Source organism: Eublepharis macularius, chromosome 9 (genome assembly GCF_028583425.1).
Source record: "Eublepharis macularius isolate TG4126 chromosome 9, MPM_Emac_v1.0, whole genome shotgun sequence".
NCBI classification, from domain to species: domain Eukaryota; kingdom Metazoa; phylum Chordata; class Lepidosauria; order Squamata; family Eublepharidae; genus Eublepharis; species Eublepharis macularius.
The window spans coordinates 97,735,180-97,754,286 of NC_072798.1; the positions used below are offsets into that span (position 1 = coordinate 97,735,180).

The 19,107-nt window shown below is 48.4% G+C and overlaps 1 protein-coding gene across 1 annotated transcript in view; it reads left to right on the forward strand.

Moving 5' to 3' along the window:
• FBXL13 (F-box and leucine rich repeat protein 13) overlaps positions 1–19,107 on the forward strand; it is a 174,046-nt gene that overhangs the window by 13,284 nt on the left and 141,655 nt on the right. Inside the window, 1 exon segment of the mRNA XM_054987798.1 lies at positions 1,824–1,917. Coding sequence (XP_054843773.1) covers positions 1,824–1,917 — 94 coding nt within the window.

A 19,107-nucleotide genomic window follows, 5' to 3' on the forward strand; every position in this document is an offset into this window, starting at 1 on the left:
CAGCTGATTGAGCTTCTAATATAGTTTTTGAAATTCAAATTGGATGGAAACTTACTCTAAACAAATAATCAAAATGAAATGGGGGATCTGGGGAGCAACCTCGAAGCATATCAAAGAGTAGGGAGACCGGGAGAAACAAATCCAGGCATATTAACATCTCAGTTTAATACTAATAATTCGTTTTTACAAGTGGGGGACGTACAAAGATGAGCATCTCATTTCTCCTTCCTCACTATTTCCTCTTCACTTCCCTGAAAGCCCTCATAGCCTCCCCCCTTTTCCTACTTCCTTCTCCCCACCCACCCACCCACCCACCTACCTTTAAGGACTTGCCATGGACACCTCGCTTCCTCCTGCATCCCCCTTGTCACACCACTTCCTCTTTTCCTGAGGCCTTTTCAGTTTCATAGAAAGATCTGTCTTGTCTGTTCATGATTCCAGTCTCCCAAGTATCTACAGATTTGGCCGTGTTGAGAATTAGATGTATAGATGAGTATGTTCGAGCAAACACAAGCAAGAATTTCTCAGTCTTGTACTGCAGAATTTTTATGCAGCATTTTTGAATATGTGGAAGCATTTCAAGCAGTTCACTATCAAAAGATATTTTGCACTGTCCTGATCAGTTAGCTTTATTTACAGTGCAGTGTTAGGCAAAGTGACACCATCCTTACTGTTGGCAGAGTGCCTTACACAATGATAGCCACTGCTTAAGTGTAAAGAAAAGTTTATTTTGGAACTTACATGCTTACATAATGAAGAGGAGAGATAGAGACAGTGTCTAGCTATTTAGCTGACTAAGAGAGACAGAATACAAAAAAGAAGCAGGATATTGCCATGAGAGTACCAATCAGGAGACAAAACAAGGAAGGGACACTAAAAGAACGAGAGGTGCTGTCCTCATACTCCTAGTTGACTAATCCTTGTTGTCCCTGGTGGGTTTTCTTCTTTTTCAAGTCAAGTTAGCCTTTATTGGCATATAGCAGCAATTCAAGTTCTTCTTTTTATCTTTGTACACTCGATGTTGCTGCTTCTATTACATACCCCATTGACTACAGTGCACTGAGAGTCTCTCTACACGAGACTTCTTATGCAAGGACACTCAAGTGAAAGGAGACGCAATGTTAGCCGGGAAGTGTAGTTTAAAAAGGCAGAGCCAAAGGTTCTCTCAGTTTCACCTCTCTAGAGCTGACAAAGATGGCTTCTCATAAGTTTGTTTATTTCATCTTCATCTCCCCCTAGGGGAAGTGAAATTGGCAGAGCCTTTGGGGAGGGGAAGATGAAATAAACAAACCCTCTGAGGAGTGATCTCTGCCAGCTCTAGAGAGGTGAAACTGACAGAGCCTTAAGCTATGCTTTTCAGCTAACATTGAGTCTCCCTTCACTTGAACACCCTTGCATAAGAACTATCATGTAGAGAGATTCTGCTTGGGTTGCATTGATAATGTCTTGTGGAGGTATATAACACAGACTTTTTCAATGTGGGACATATAGCATACAGCATTCACTATATACATAATGTATGTTTCAGATAATCTCTGAATGAATAATATTATAACATATTTGTATGATATATTAAATGTTTTAAAATGATCAGCAGATTTTTTTTTGGAAAACAGAAGGTTTTCCATGATATAATAACATATATGGTTATTATTCTGAACAGGAGTTATCAACAGTATTCCTTAACACAGCAATGATCTTCATTTATCATGTTTTCTTCCTCAAATATAATGTATCCAATACGGTGTTTCATTAATATTATTTGAATAATTCTGTGATTAGTGTTTTCAGAAAAGTATTATAAATTTTCTTTTCCTCCACAGGAACATGTGCATCGATCCTGCCTTAAGCCTAAGGTTAAAAGTAATTTCAGACACATATTTGCACACCCTTTTGGGACTCGATGATGATCAGCTGGTAATAATTTGTTTTTAACCCTGCAAGCTGTTCCATAGAATAAGAACTGTTGCTGTTATCAAATGTATTGTACAAAGAATTATAATTTCATTTTGAATAAATATCTAGTTTTATCCTAGATTAAGTAAAGATAAAGAGGATCCTTCACCCCCAAAGTCCTAAGAAAAGAAGACATGAGGGGGGGAAATAAACAACAAAGGGAAAAGTTGGAATAATTCTTTTTCAACGTATTATAGAGAAATAAAATTCAGACATCTTAATCCTGGGATCCTTCTCCTTCCTGTAATGCCTAGTCACTTCAGCACTGCACAGAGTTTAACTCAAGCTGCTATGTGCCCAGTTGGGTAATGTCTACATGGTTTGTCCCTTTCTCCAGTGGTCCTAGTAGTGGGGCAGTCCTTACTCTTGGGATATAGCTCCTCCTCTCTGAAGGCAGGGTCAGTCTGTTGATTTTGATCCCGGAGGGGAGGGGCTTGTCCCTGGAATCTCCAGTCTTTCTGACCCTGCCTTCTGAGCAGGACATCTTCAGCAATGCTCTGTAGAGCGCAGCGATCCCAGTGAAGAAGATACTGCCAGACACAGGAAGTGCAGAGCTCACATGGGAAGGGAAAGGCCCTACTGCCCTACCACACCCCCTATTGCTTTGGAGCGACTGCGAGCATTAGAGTTGACAGCCCTAGGTCCTACTAGGTTCCACGGCCACAACCGCAAAAGCGAGCAAAGAGCCAACAGTTCCTAGGTTCTCCTTGGTTCCACAGCTGCAACCGCAAACTGCACCGAGGTTCCCCACCTACAGGCTGGGAGGAACCCTCCCCCCTCAGATGACCAGAGGGTGCGGTGTTTGAGTCTGTGGTAGCCTGTTATGGAAACTGATATTTCCGGGAACTCCCTCAGGCTTGGTAGGAGCAGCCTCCATCAGCAGCAGAGAAACTGCTCCAATCCCGGCAGCCCCAACTGAAGCGCGGTAAGACTGATCCAGCAATGAATGGGGGCCATGAAAGGAAGGAGGGAGGAGAAAAGAGTAGCAGAAGCCTCCGAGCCAGTTTGCTCCAAATAAAAGGAAGCCTTTTATTTCTCCCTCTTTCAGCTGGGTTTTTCTGAAGTGCGCCTTTCACTTTCGTTTTCTCCCTTTGGTGGAAAAAATCCTGTTGGCGGGAATGTCAGTACTGGCATGCCTCAGTCATTTCCCAGGCTCCAGAGAGCCCAGATCTGTAGCATAGATGTGCCAAACTCCCAGGCCTCAGCTCCCTTCTGGGCCTCTCAACAGGCCAGTGAAAGAGAGAAGGCCCAAGGGCAGTCTGAAAATTCCTGTTGGTGGAATGCCAACAAAGGCAGGCCTAGCCACCTCCCAGGCCTCAGAGAGTACAAATCTGCGGCCTAAATGTGCTAAACTTCCAGGCTTCGGCCCCCTTCTGGGCCTGTCAACAGGCCAGTAAAAGAGAGAAGGTCCAAGGGCCTGGAACCATCAGGCAAGGACGCCTGAAAAATTTTTCTGTGGGCAGAATTGCCAGCAAAGGCAGGCCTAGCTACCTCCCAGGTCTCAGAGAGTGCAAGCCTGCATCCTAGACTTGCCAAACTCCCAGGCTTCAGCCTACTCCTGGGTCTCTTAACAGAAGTGAGCTGCTGTAACATTGTAGTTAAGAAACTGGACCGCGAATTCAGCACTCTGCTGGTTCAAATACCATAATTGCATGAGCTCAGTAGCTGGCCTTGGGTAAACCTCAGCCTCAGCTACCCAGTAGTATTGGGGGAGGATAATGATAATTCTGATCACAGCTCTGATTGGTATTGATCTGCCCAGAAGTGCAGTGCTTAAGCACAGTTGTTATTATTTAAGAAATCTACTGGCATGGCTCAAGACGGAAATAAGGAATCCTAAGAGGTCCTGAAGGAGTACCAACAAGTAGCCTAGTGCCTGGACCCTTAGATGGGCGAGAGGGTCAACCTGGGGGGGGGGCAACTCCAAGATAGGGAAAGGAGTGGGATCCTCCCCCCAGCTTAAAGAGACGTGCCATTGAGAACACAGCCCTCCGTTAAGCCTACAACTGGAGGACTCTTGAGCTACTGGGTTCTCTTTCAGCCAAGGCAAAAAATGGGGAACTGTTCCCTAGTACACATAGTCACCCCGAGGCAAACAAGATATTCCTCCAGGAGCTGTATTTTAGATTGCTCCCTAAGGTACTGAGGACCCAGAGTTCCCAGAAGGGTCAGAGAGGATCCTCCCCAAAATTGGGAGCAACTCTGCCAGAGATTCTCCTTTCCAATAGCCTTTTATGCCTGTAAAAGGCTAAGAGGGAAACTCCAACAAAACCCCCAAAGCTAACCACTCTATTTCCTTTTTTCCAAGTCTTATACTCTGATTCCAGAGACTACTAAGAGGATCGAGTTGCCAGTGGTGGATGATCCAGTAACCAGCCTGCTGTCCAATCCCGTTCTGCCCACTGACACGAATAGCCATAGCCAAGGATTCCTGAGTCAGGTGGTTTGAACAGGCTCGGTGCAGAAACTTGGAAGCTTCTACTACATTTCTCAGAGCATGGGCAACAGCTTCGCTCTTGGCTAGAGTTGCATTTTCTCAGGCCTCAGACCTGGCTGCAAGGTCCTCAAAGAGCTGAAGGACAGAACTGAAAAATAGCTCTGGAAATAGTCCTTGCACCTACTTAGATGCTCTGCTATGATCAACAAGAACCATGGGTTTAACATGGCAGCCAGACACAACGTTTGGCTTAGGAACTAGAACGTTGACCCTTAGGCCTAAGCCAAAGTAACTGTAGTTTGTCATCATCCTTCTGTGCAGCCCCACATTGGGACTGCGCACGCGCAGGCCGGCCGCGGAGAGATTTTTCTAGCTTTTAGATATGTTAAAGGGGACGCTCGCAGCCACCGTGCATGCGCAGTAGCGTTCCTGCCAAAACGCGGTCGTTAGAGTGAGCGTCCCCACCATTCCCTCAGTTCTTCTTTCGCCGCCGTCGAGAGAGGTTCTTTCCTTCTAGCATAGTCAACTGATCCTGTAAGTCTTCGATATGTCTCAGTCGGCGGACTTCCTGTTTGGGATCCATGGAGGTCTAACACAGCTCTGGGAGCAGAGCTGACCGAGCTGCCGTTTTTAGTGACCGGCGGGGGCAAACAAGCCCGCGGTCCCCTGTTCTCAGGCGGAGAACAGGCTTTGAACGCTCAAGTACCTCAGGGCGCGTTGATCTCGGGCGAGGGGGGGTTCTGCACAACGGACTCGCCCCCGTCCCTTGAGGTCCCACCCTAAGACAGGTCGGCCTATATCTCTGCGGCAGTCCTGGGGCCAGTGACGGCTGGCATAAGATCTACATGCCCAAGCATCAACAGGAGGAAAGAAGGTGAAAGAGAACCTGAGTTTGAAGCAGTGATTACAACCCAGAAAGACGTTTGAAAAGGTAAAGATCACTATCTCTTGAAACGGGACGAATTACTTAAAGTAAAGAAGCATTAAAGGGGACTTTTAAACTGCAACAGTTTGATTAAAAGCAGAGGAAGACTCGGCAAGAAACAGATTAGTAAAAGGACTAAGCTAAAAGAAGTAATTAGAGAAATTGGAGGATTGTTGTTCATACCTGTGGTTGTGAGGAGATAATAGACTGTGAGAAAGCTTCTACCATCGCGAGAGCTGCTGTGAGGAGACGGGAAACAGGAAGTACGTAATTGTGATAGAGCTGCTGGAGAGAGACGGCCCTAAGGCAGACAGGAAGAGGGCAATCGCCATCTTTGAAGAGGGAAGGGCACGGGCTTCAGCAGAAGAGGAAGTATGCCATATTGGATTACAAAAATATAGAAAAACCATAGAGAAAAGACGCCCGGCATTTTGGATCTTGTAAGTGCTTTTTTTTTTCTTTTGAAACCGGGACATTTGAATTAAATTAAATTAAAGGGACACTTAGCCAAGCGCCATGGAGTTAAGGAAACGAGCAGATTCGTGGGAGCGAGGCAAGTCAAGCCCCACGATGTCGAAAAAAGAGTGGCAGACTGCTATGGAAAATTTAGACAAAAGATTTTCGGAAATGTTAAAGGTCCAGCAGGAGCTGGTGAAAGAGATCAAAGAAGTTAAAGAGACAGTTAAAAGTGAATTGGCAGAAATGAAAAAGGGAATGGAAGCAACACAGCAAAAAGTTAACGTGGTGGAGAAGGCGATGGAGAATCTCTCAGACACGCAACAGACAGATATGAGGACGATGAGGGGCAGAATGGCTATTGCGGAGAGCAAGTATATGGAAAAGCAGCTAAGGTTTCGCGGTTTGCCGGAAATGGAGGGAAAGACAGCTCAAGAGCAAGTTGCTGAAGTGTTAGCTGGATACCTGGGGAAGGAAGAAGAAGAAATCGTGGCTATCCTAGATGTGGTGTCTCGTATAAACTCAAGATTTGCGGCCCAGAGGAAGTTACCAAGAGACGTGATTGTGCAATTTACAACCAGAAATATGAAAAAAATGATTGTGAGCAAGCAATTTCAAGACCCATTGGAGGTTGATGGCAAGACGGTGATTATTATGAAGGAGTTACCTAGATCGGTGTTGCTTGATCGGAAAAAATATAAAGCCTTAGTCCAAATTTTGAAGGACATGAAAATAAGGTATAGATGGGAATTACCGGAAGGGCTGGCATTTGAGTTTGGAGGAGTGAAAAAGCGCATCAGATCTGAATTTGAAATGGAAAAGTTTATGAGGGACAATGAAAAGGACTTACCAGCAACAAGGCTATGAATATGGAATGTAAGGTTATATCTTGGAATGTAAATGGACTTAATTCACCCAATAAGAGAAAAAGTACTTTTCACTGGCTATTAAAACAGAAATGTGATATTGTTTGTCTACAAGAGACTCATATTAGAAAACAGGATGTAAAATATCTAAAACTGAGCAAATTGGGCACTCATTTTGCAGCGGCCACAAAAAAGAAAAAAAGGGGAGTGGTCTTGTATATTAGAGAGGAGCTGCAGCCAAAGTTAGTGTTTAAGGATCCAGAAGCCAGATTTTTAGCGGTGGAATGTACATGGAATTTAAAGAAAGTGCTGGTCATTGGAATCTATGCACCTAATGGAGCAAAAGAAAGCTTCTTTGAGGATTTGAGGAAGCAATTAGATGAACTTTCTTACGACCAGATAATTCTTGCAGGAGACTTCAATGGAGTTACAAATTTGGAGCAGGACAAGAAATCAGCAACTGCACAAAAGAAAAGAGGACTACTACCAAAAACTTTTTTTGCATTAATGCAGCAGGAAACTTTGGAAGATGTATGGAGAATACAGAATCCCAAGGGCAGACAATTCACATTTTTCTCCGCAAGACACTCTATCACGAATCGACATGATCTGGGCCTCAAAGGACTTAGTGTTATGGACTAAAGAGGTGGAAATAATGCCTATGGTAGGCTCAGATCACAATCCAATTATGTGGAAGTTTGGGAAAAGAACTAAGAGGAAAGGATGGAGAATAAATGAGGACTTGTTGCAAGAGGGAGAAAACTTGGAGACGTTGAGAAGGGAAACTAAGTTCTTCATACAATACAACATGAATCGAGAAGTACCAACCAACAAGGTATGGGATACCTATAAGGCAGTAATTAGAGGCATACTAATGGACTTAAATGGAAGAGCCAGGAAAAAACAAGAGGAGAAGAGACAGGAGATTACAGAGAAAATAAAAGCCAAAGAAATACTACTAAAGAAAAGACCAGGGAAGAAGAAAGTTTACCAAGACATTAAAATTTTACAAGAACAGTTGACAGCAATGAATAATAAAGAATTGGAATGGAATCTGAAGAGAATGAATCAAAAGTCGTTTGAAGGAGCAAATAAACCTGGGAAATATTTGGCATGGCAATTGAAGAAGAGAAAGGAGAAGAAGACAAATAAAATATGTGAGGATAATAAAGTATATCTGGAACAGACTGCTATTAGTAGAGCCTTCTACAAATTTTACGCTAAATTGTATAATAAAAAAGAGGTGAATAAAGATTCAATAGCGACATATCTGGGGAAAATGAGGCTCCCAGTGATCTCGGAAGATTGGAGAAATAAATTGAATAGTGAAGTGACAGAGGAAGAGATAAGGAAGGCAATACAGTCAACAAATCTGGGTAAGGCGCCAGGGCCTGATGGACTCACAGCTAAATTTTATAAGGTAATGGTCAATGAACTGGTGTCATTCCTAAAAGAAGTGATAAATGGTGTTATGAGAGATCAAAGAATTCCAGATACTTGGAGTGAAGCTAATATATCATTGATCCCTAAAGAAGGACAGGACTTGACTAACGTCAAAAATTACAGACCTATTTCCTTACTTAACAATGACTATAAGATCTTTGCGAAGATCTTAGCGGAAAGAGTAAAGGGATGGCTATCCGAAGTTATTGGGGAAGAACAAGCTGGTTTTTTACCGAATAGACAAATCAGAGACAATTTAAGGACAGTTATAAATGCTATTGAATATTATGATAGGCGTTGTGATAAGGAGGTTGGGTTCTTCTTTGTGGACGCTGAAAAAGCATTTGTAATTTGAACTGGGATTTTATGTTCGCCACTATGGAACAGCTACAGTTGGGAGAAAGATTTATCAGAGCAGTAAAAGAAATTTACAGAGACCAGAGTGCAGCAATTGTGGTGAATGACGAGGTGACTAAGAAATTGACTATAGGCAAAGGTACAAGACAAGGTTGCCCGTTGTCTCCACTGTTGTTTATAATGGTTTTGGAAATTTTGATGATACAGATCCGAGAAGATAATGCAATCCATGGAATAAAGATAAAAGACTTTTCCTATAAGGTCAGAGCATTTGCAGACGATATAATGTTAATTGTGGAAGATCCAATTGAAAACATGCCAAGGGTAATAGAAAAAATTACAGAATTTGGAGATTTGGCAGGTTTTTTTGTAAACAAAAAGAAGTCAAAGATACTGTGTAAAATATGACTAAACAAAAACAACAGCAACTTATGGAAATAACAGACTGTGAAGTAACAAATAAGGTGAAATATTTGGGAATTGAACTGACTGCAAAGAATATAGATCTATTTAAGAATAATTATGAGAAATTGTGGACTCAAATAGAGCGAGATTTGATTAAATGGAATAGATTGAATTTGTCATGGTTGGGAAGAATTGCAGCAGTCAAGATGAATGTGCTGCCAAGAGTGATGTTTTTGTTACAGACAATACCAGTTATTCGGGATTCCAAGCAGTTTGAGAAATGGCAGAGAAAGATATCGGACTTTGTTTGGGCAGGCAAAAAGCCTCGAGTGAAAATGAAAGTGTTACAGGATGCGAAAGAGAGAGGCGGAATGCAACTGCCCAACCTAAGACTTTACTATGAGGCAATCTGCTTGGTTTGGCTGAAGGACTGGATGATGCTTAAAAATCGCAAATTGCTGGCCTTAGAGGGATACAAAAAAATATTTGGATGGCATGCATACTTATGGTATGATAAAGTAAAAGCGGACTCTATGTTTTTACACCATTACATTCGGAGAAGCCTCTTCACAATATGGAAAAAGTACAGAGATTACCTACAAGAAGGAATTCCCTCCTGGGTGGTTCCTTATGAAGCGATAGATCCGAGAACTGTTGATAATGAACAACAGTGTTTAACGTATAAGGAGATAACACGAATAGAATTTTCTAAATTAAGAATAAAGACGCAAGAAGAGTTGTCTCCAAATTATGACTGGTTTCAATATAGACAGCTCAGAGACCTTTATAAATAGGATTGTGCCAAGGGAGGGATAAGAGTGGAGAACTCGGACTTGGAGGAAGTAATTTTACAAGAAGACAAAAAGGAAATTTCAAAGGTCTATAAAGTGTTGTTAAAATGGTATACTGAAGAAGAGGTAGTTAAGGTGCAAATGGTGAAGTGGGCTATAAATTTTAATAAAGAAATAACAATGGAGGCGTGGGAATATTTGTGGAAAAATACTTTGAAGATTACGACATGCACTAACATTAAAGAGAATGTTTATAAAATGATCTATCGTTGGTACCTGACACCAAAGAAAATTGCGCTAGGGAATGTGAACACGTCTAATAAATACTGGAAATGTAAAAAGCATGAAGGATCTTTGTACCATATGTGGTGGACTTGTGAGGTAGTCAGGCAGTACTGGGGGGAAATAATAAGAGTAATAAGTGAGATTTTACAGTTTCAAGTTAATAAGAACCCAGAACTCCTGCTACTGAACTTGGGAATGGAAGATATTCCAGCACAACATAGGACATTGCTTTTTTACATGACAGCAGCGGCTAGACTTTTGTATGCGCAAAAGTGGAAAGTACTGTCAGGGCTTGCCGTCGCTGCCGCTGGGCGTGGCACTGGGCGGTCTGCTCCTGACGTCACAGGGGGGCCAGGGAATCTGCAGGACCCTGCTCTGTGGAAGAAGGGGTGGTATACCTCACCCAGACTCCCTCTCAGTCCACTCGCTGGCCTGCTCAACCTGGCCTGCTTACCCTCTGCGCCCTCCTTCATCTTCTCCTTCCAGGACTCTCCTCCAAGCCTCCACCCTTGCATCTTACTGCTCTCACTCCACATCATCACTCCTCACTCACACCCACCACCACAGGGCTCTTCCCAGCCAGCTTTTATAGGGCTTCCTCCTACTGCCCCACCCCTCTTCCAGCCTGGCCTTGGGCTGCACCAAGCAGTTGCAGCTGGGGTAGCTGATCTGGCCCCACTGACCAGCACCAGCTGTGCCTTGTTCTCTGGCTGCCCAGCCTCCCTGCCTTGGCTGATTGCTGAAGGCATGTCCAGCTGCAGTCCCCTGGCTAGCAGCCCGGCCTCCCTGGCTGAGCTGATGGCTGAAGGTGGGTCCAGCTGTGGCTCCTTGGCTGGTTGCCCAGGGCTTCCTGCAGAGTGCCTCCAATAGCCCCACCTGGAGTGGCTTGGCTTTTGGCAACTCCTGGGCCAGGCTACTATTTTCTAGCTGGGGTGTGGCTTTGGGTTGTTGGGGCTGCTGCTGCTTCTCCTCCTCAGGTAAGGTCTTTGGGTGGGTGACTGCTGAGCTTCCAATCCCTCTGCCCTTGCCCCCTTCCGCCTTGCCTAGCCCCCTTTCCCTCCCTAGGGGAGTGGGACTCGCTGGCCTCTCTCTGTCTCCCCCTGCCTCCTGAGGCCCTGGGCTTTTGCCCCTTGCCCCTGGCACCGGCAGGTTCTGGCTCCATTTGCCTGTGGGAGGGGTTGACCTGCTGTCCCCCAGCTGCCCCCTCTGCCTGCCAGTCAGACCGGTTGACCTGCTGTCAGCTGGCTGACCAGTTGACCTGCTGTCAGCTGGCTGACCAGTTGACCTGCTGTCTGCTGGCTGCCCCCTCTGTTTGCCCATCAGCCCGGCTGACCTGCTGTTCCCTCCTACCAAGTCTGGGGGCTGGGACCCAGACCCCGGACACCCCCCCCCACTTAGCTTTGAGTTGTGGGGGTCAGGGTCAGATTCAAACATGCGGGACATGAAGTCCGCATCCACATGCTGCGCCCCCTTGCGGTACTTGATGGTGAACCGGAAGGGGAGGAGGGAGAGGTACCACCGCAGCACACGGGGGTTGTGCGCCTTCATGCGGTGGAGCCACTGCAGGGGCGCATGGTCCGTTAGTAGGACAAAGGGATTATTGGCCAGGTAGTATTGCAGGGCCCCCACTGCCCACTTGACCGCTAGGGCCTCCCGCTCCACTGTTGCATAGCGCCTCTCTGCGGGCTGCAGCTTCCGACTCAGGAAGAGGATGGGGACGTCGGTTCCGTCACGTTCCTGAGTCAGGACTGCCCCAAGGCCGGTGTCAGAAGCGTCTGTGGCCAGCGTAAAGGGTCGGTCAAAGTCCGGGTTCCACAGGGCTGTGGTATTAGAGAGGGCTGACCGCAGGTCCTTGAAAGCTGCTTCTAGTGCTGGGGTCCACCGGACTTGGTTGGGCAGCCCCTTCTTTAAGCAGTCTGTCAGGGGGGCGGCTCGGGAGGCAAAGTGGGGGATGAACCGCCCGTAATACCCCAGTAGTCCCAGGAAACGTCGGACCTGCTTCTTGGTCCGGGGCTGGGGGGCATCAGCTATCGAGGCCACCTTGTCTGGTGGTGGGCGAACTCGGCCTCCCCCGACCACAAAGCCCAGGTACTGGAGTTCCTGGAACCCCAGGTGGCTCTTCTTTGGGTTAGCCCGTAGTCCGGCTCGCTGGAGGGCCCTCATGACAGCTTCCAAGTGTTGGAGGTGGGTGGGCCAGTCCGGGCTGAAGATGATGATGTCATCTATGTACGCCATTGCATACGCCCGGCACTCTCCCAGCACTTGGTCCACCAGCCGCTGAAACGTGGCAGCTGCCCCGTGTAGACCAAACGGCATCTTCTTGAACTGGAAGAGGCCTCGTGGGGTGGCAAAGGCCGTCTTCTCCCGGTCTGCTGGCCGCACGGGCACTTGCCAGTAGCCCTTCGTCAAGTCTAGGGCCGACAGGTAGCGGGCGGACCCTAGGTGGTCTACCAACACATCTGCTCGGGGCATGGGGTATGCATCGAACTGGGCCACCTTATTCAGTTCGCGATAGTCGATGCAGAATCGGGTGGTCCCATCCGGCTTGGGCACCAAGACTATCGGGCTCCTCCAAGCGCTTCGCGAGGGCTCGATTACCCCAAGCCTGAGCATCTCGTCGGTCTCTTTCTCCACTGCCTCCCACCGCTTCCTGGGGATGGGGCGCCAGGTAGCCCGGGCTGTCTGCCCCGGGTCCGTTGGAATGGCATGTTGGATCAGGCTCGTGCTGCCCGGCCTGCGGGAGAAGACCCCGGGAATCCGAGCCCAGAGGTCTTGTAGCTGGGCCCTCTGAGCTGGGTCGAGCTGAGGGTCCACCTTGGGCTCCTCGAACTCCGGGGCATCAGTGGTCCAAGGCAGCACACTGTCAGGGAGCTCTAGCGGGTCCTCAGCCACGCCACACTCCTCTTTTGGGCGCTCGTGCCACTGCTTTAGGAGGTTCACATGCAGGGTCTTCCGCCGACGCCGGCCGACCCCACACTGGACTTCGTAGGTGGTGGGGCCCAGCACCCTTCGAATCTGGTAGGGACCCCTCCAAGGGTCCCCTTCCTCTCTTGGGAACACCGAGTGGTGCACGAGGACCTCCGGCCTGGAAAGTCCTCATCCGCGCACCCCGGTCATAGGCGGCCTTTTGCTTTGACTGGGTGCGAGTCAGTCTGCGATTTGCCTCCGCTTGGGACTGTTGCACCCGGTCACGGAGCCGGCTCACGTACTCCTGTATGGGGGGTGCGGGGCTGCTGGCCCGGGGCCCCCAGCGTTCCGTCAGCCGGGAGAGCATCCCCCTTGGCTTGCGCCCATATAGCAGCTCGAATGGGCTGAAGCCGGTGGAGGCCTGCGTGGTCTCCCGGAGGGCGAACATGAGCGGGTCGATGTACAAGTCCCACTGGTGAGGCTTCTCCCGCGTCATCTTCTTCAGGGCCTCCTTGACGGTCTGGTTCAGCCGCTCTGCCAACCCATCTGTTTGAGGGTGGTAAGCCGAGGTGAACACCTGCCGGATCCCCAAATTCTGGCAGAGCTGGCGCATGGCTGTGGCACGGAACGGGCCCCCCCGATCCGTCAAAATTTCGTCTGGCAGCCCCACCATTGCGAAAAACTTGGACAGGGCCCGTACCATCCCCGGGGTCTGCATGGTCTTCAGCGGGATGACCTCGGGGAACCGCGTGGCATAGTCCACAATCACCAGGGCAAAGCGATGGCCTCGGGGTGTGCGTGGCAGCGGTCCGATGAAATCCATTGCGATGCGTTGGAAGGGCGTCTCCATGACGGGCAGCGGGGAGAGGGGGGCCTTCGGCGGGCGGCGGGCTGCCACCCGCTGGCAGGTGGGACATGAGCGGCAGTGGGCCTTCACGTCTGCATTCACGGAGGGCCAGAAGAATTGCTCAAGAACCTTCCTCAGGGTCTTGTGGTGCCCTAGGTGCCCGGCCCAAGCGTGCTCATGGGCCATGCGGAGGACTTCCGCCCGATAGGCTGCTGGCACAAGTAGTTGGCGGACCTCCCCCTGGCCATTTGGGGCACGAGCTATGCGAACCCAAACCCCTCCTTGCTTCTCGATGCGAGGGAGTCGTTGGGACCTCCGTTCATCCCGCACTTGCTCCTCCTCACGAGCGGCTGTCTCTCGCAAGCGCTGCAAGGACTCATCCGCCCCTTGGGCATCACGGAATGGGCGGTCTGCCAGGGTTCCAGCTGGGCCTCCAGTCCATGGTTCTGCCCCTGGTCTGGTGGAGGGACCCTCTCCCGGGTCGTTGGCTTCCTCCACTTGCAGAGCGATGGCAACTTGTGGGTCTGTCAATTCCCCTGCCGCCTTCAGCCGAGACCCGGCGATCCCTGGGGTGTCTCTTCCCAATTTCTCCGCTGCCTGCTGGAGGAGCCTGAAGAATCCCGGGGCATCTCTTCCCAGCAGTATTGGTACGGGTAGGTGAGCTAACTGGGCAACTTCCATTTGGTGGCGGACCCCTAGGTACTCTATCGTGATTAGGGCCGTAGGGTACGGCTGGGTGCGGCCCATCACATCCGTCACCGGGATCCAGCGGTACACTGGGGTGGCAGCTGGGAGGAGCTGGGGCCGAATTGCTGAGACTGCACTCCCAGAGTCCAACAGGGCTTGTAGGATCAGCCGGCCTATCTTCACGGTGGCGCATAGACTCTGCACCTGCTTGCCAGGCGGTGGGTTATTTTCCCAAACGAGGGCGCAAACCCTTGGCAAGGCCTCAGTGAGTGTGCCGGCTTGCATCTGCAGCTCCGCTGTCTGTGCTAGTTCCACTGGAGCGGCTGGGTAGGCTGCCTCCAGCTTTCCCCACATCCTATCCTGGCGTTCCTCCAGCCACGGTCCGAGCTCCGCTGGGGCGGCGGCCTTGGGAGGCCGCCCCTTGACTGGCGCCTGCGTCAGAACGTCTCTCCCCGTACGGGCCACCAACTTGTCAGGGCTTGCCGTCGCTGCCGCTGGGCGTGGCACTGGGCGGTCTGCTCCTGACGTCACAGGGGGGCCAGGGAATCTGCAGGACCCTGCTCTGTGGAAGAAGGGGCGGTATACCTCACCCAGACTCCCTCTCAGTCCACTCGCTGGCCTGCTCAACCTGGCCTGCTTACCCTCTGCGCCCTCCTTCATCTTCTCCTTCCAGGACTCTCCTCCAAGCCTCCACCCTTGCATCTTACTGCTCTCACTCCACATCATCACTCCTCACTCACACCCACCACCACAGGGCTCTTCCCAGCCAGCTTTTATAGGGCTTCCTCCTACTGCCCCACCCCTCTTCCAGCCTGGCCTTGGGCTGCACCAAGCAGTTGCAGCTGGGGTAGCTGATCTGGCCCCACTGACCAGCACCAGCTGTGCCTTGTTCTCTGGCTGCCCAGCCTCCCTGCCTTGGCTGATTGCTGAAGGCATGTCCAGCTGCAGTCCCCTGGCTAGCAGCCCGGCCTCCCTGGCTGAGCTGATGGCTGAAGGTGGGTCCAGCTGTGGCTCCTTGGCTGGTTGCCCAGGGCTTCCTGCAGAGTGCCTCCAATAGCCCCACCTGGAGTGGCTTGGCTTTTGGCAACTCCTGGGCCAGGCTACTATTTTCTAGCTGGGGCGTGGCTTTGGGTTGTTGGGGCTGCTGCTGCTTCTCCTCCTCAGGTAAGGTCTTTGGGTGGGTGACTGCTGAGCTTCCAATCCCTCTGCCCTTGCCCCCTTCCGCCTTGCCTAGCCCCCTTTCCCTCCCTAGGGGAGTGGGACTCGCTGGCCTCTCTCTGTCTCCCCCTGCCTCCTGAGGCCCTGGGCTTTTGCCCCTTGCCCCTGGCACCGGCAGGTTCTGGCTCCATTTGCCTGTGGGAGGGGTTGACCTGCTGTCCCCCAGCTGCCCCCTCTGCCTGCCAGTCAGACCGGTTGACCTGCTGTCAGCTGGCTGACCAGTTGACCTGCTGTCAGCTGGCTGACCAGTTGACCTGCTGTCTGCTGGCTGCCCCCTCTGTTTGCCCATCAGCCCGGCTGACCTGCTGTTCCCTCCTACCAAGTCTGGGGGCTGGGACCCAGACCCCGGACAAGTACAAGAAGTGCCAACTATCGAGGACTGGATTCACAAATTGCTGTACATGGCGGAGATGGATAAACTGACAAGAAAACTAAGAGACCTTGATCCAGGACAGTTTAACACAGATTGGGAGAAGCTGAAACAATATTTGGTGAAAAAATGGGAGGTGGGAGGAGAACTGTGGCAGTTTGAAAATTATTGAAGAAAAACAAAAGAAGAGAGAAGTGACTATACCGGGGGGAGGAGAGTTAAAGAAGAATTACTAAGCAATTATTTTATTTGATTATTCTATACAGTATTAAGTAATAGTTATTATGTGACATATAAGAATAGAAATTAATTAATTAATTATGTTGCTGGCAGATAGGGGTGTAATTGAGAATTAATAGAATTAAAATTCATGAATACAAGAAGGGGGGGAATGAGAAGTAGCATATAGAATATAGGTTAAATTGATTGACTTATGCTGAAGGTATTTTTGGTTATAGCGGTATTTAGAAATGTGCAGAACATGGGTTAAATTGATTGACTTTATGTTATAAAGATAAGAGATATAAGAGGAAGTAAAGAGTAACATATAGAGTATAAGTTAAATTGGTTGACTTATAAATGTATTCATCACTTATGAGTACTCAAGTTATGTATAGGGAGGGATAAATTGTTTGTCCCATATTGATGACATTAGAATGAATAAGTTAGAGTACAGGATATTGAGAATATTACCAGTATTATTACTATTGAATAACATGCCAGGAATGTATTAGTTAGTTGATAAGTGAAGGGAAATTGACTTAGCACTGTGTTATAATAGACTAGCTTAGAAGAGTGTGAAAGTATATGTTTAATTGACAAAATAAGTTGAAATGAGTAGGGGAAGAATAGACAAAGGGTTGGAAATCTGTTGGAAGTCAACAAACGGGGGGGGAAGGGAGGGGGTTAGAACTGGAATATTAAAGTAATTTGATTGTTATAAATGACAAAATATTTCTAATTCCAATAAAAAATTTTAAAAAAAAAGATATGTCTCAGTCGTATCTTTTTAAGAAGTGCCAGCATTGTGGCACGAAGATGACCCAATCGGATGGTCATGGTCTTTGCCTTTTCTGTTTGGGCGAGGGACACAATGTTCCCAAATGCTCCATTTGCCAAGGGTTTACTCCCAAGGCTAGAAATGATCGGGATGCCTGTCTTAAAGCGTTCCTATGGGAATCCAACCTCCTGCCCCCTAAAACCCAATCGGGGAAGCAGTCTGGGGAAAAAGCGCAGTCTCCTGTCGCTTCACCTGCGGCTTTGAGATCCTCGGATCCGATCAAGCCCCCTCCGGTTCCGGCCAAGTCTCCGTCCCGATCGGTGTCGAGCGATGCAGGGCCTCGTTCCAAGAAGCGATTGACTTGGAATCGGGTAAGGCTTCAACAACACTATGGGCAGCGTTCCTTCCCTGCTCCCCAACGACATGCCTTTAAACGCTTGTCTAGGCCAAGAGGGATTCCGATGGGAATCACATCAGCTAGACAAGTGTCAGAACAGTAGGCACTAGCAGTAGATAGGGAGCTCTGCTCTTTCCTTCAAGATGACAGTAGAGATAGTACTACCCTCCTTCTATCCTAATCCAAAGCATGGGAAGGAAAGGGAATCTCACTACCTTGATATACGTAGAACCATGAGCATCTACTTGAGCAGGACTAAAATAGTTTTCAAAAGTCTGAGACACTAGTGTTTTTCTTCTTTTTCAGGAAGTCCTCCCTGGGACAGAGAGTGCCCTTTTCTATGTTAAGTAGGTAGATCAGAGGGTACGTAATTCTGCCATATCAAGCCAGAGGTTTGGAGATGCCTCAAGGCGACATGGTGCACTCACTAAGGGGAGCAGCGACATCAGCAACCTATAAATTCTTTAGTCATTAGAAACAATAAGACGGTGGCATGGATATCAGTACAATCACTCATTAGACACTACAGGATAGATAAGTTGGCCGCCACTGAGGCAGCTTTTGACAGGAGGGTACTACAACACACCTTCTAGACCTGAAAGGTGGATGACCCACCCTGGGGCACACTGCTTTTGTATGTCCCAAGAGTAAGGACTGCCCCACTCCTAGGACCACCGGAGAATGGAAGATTTGTTTTCACTTACTGTGAAGCTTCCTTTCTCGGAGGTCCAGGAGTGGGGCAGTCCTACATATCTGAGTTTCTTGGGGGCGGCTTCTAGGATTGGATGGAGAGTTAGGACAGTGGTCTTCCTCCCACAGGTTTCAGGGGAGGGTCCTTACCGTTTTAAAAAAAAGGTTGAGGGAAGTGGTTTTCTCTCATGGTATCGTGATGGAGAGTCAGGGCTTGGGAACAGACTGGTGATTCCAGGGACAAGCCCCTCCCCTCCGGGATCAAAATCAGCTGACTGACCCTGCCTTTGGAGAGGAGGAGCTATATCCCAAGAGTAAGGACTACCTCACTCCTGGACCACCAAGAAAGGAAGCTTCTTGGTAAGTGAAAACAAATCTTCCATTCCCATCCAGATTATTCCTCAGATCCAAAGAAAATGTTCAAATAAATAAAGGCTGCAGTTCTAAGAACACTTTCCTGGGAGTAAGCCCCATTGAAAAAAATAGGACACATATCTGTATAGACCTACTTAGGATTATTTTCAGTATCATTTAAGAAGTTGTCCAAGTAGCTGTTAACGCTTCACTTTTCTGCTTTTGGAATTGAGCTTGTCTAGGTAAGGGACACTGGAACGTTGAAAAGCAAAATCGAGGTTTCCTCTTCCTAAAGGGTAGAAAGTGGCAGGCATGGCCAATTATTTAGTCTGCCAAATGCCTTCCCTGGGACTTTAGTGCTGACCTTCTAGAGGCTGGCAGTGTGCCTGGTACAGGAACAGAGGCAGATAGAAAGGATCAGGCAGTAACTGCAGCAACTCAAGCCTCTGTTATTTCTGATTTAATATTATAGATAGACAGGATCAAGATTATTATACTGCTTCATCTTCCCAAACACCTTAATTTTCACGCTCACATTATCTACCAAACTATCTCCGACACTGCACAGCATTAACAAATCAGTATATTGCCTTTTATATGGCAATCTTATGTAGACTGTTTCAGGTTTATGACTTTGATTATTTTATGTTTGATTCCATTCTATTAGAATATTGTAAGCACTGAAAAAGATTACAATGTTCAGGAAAAACAGGGAG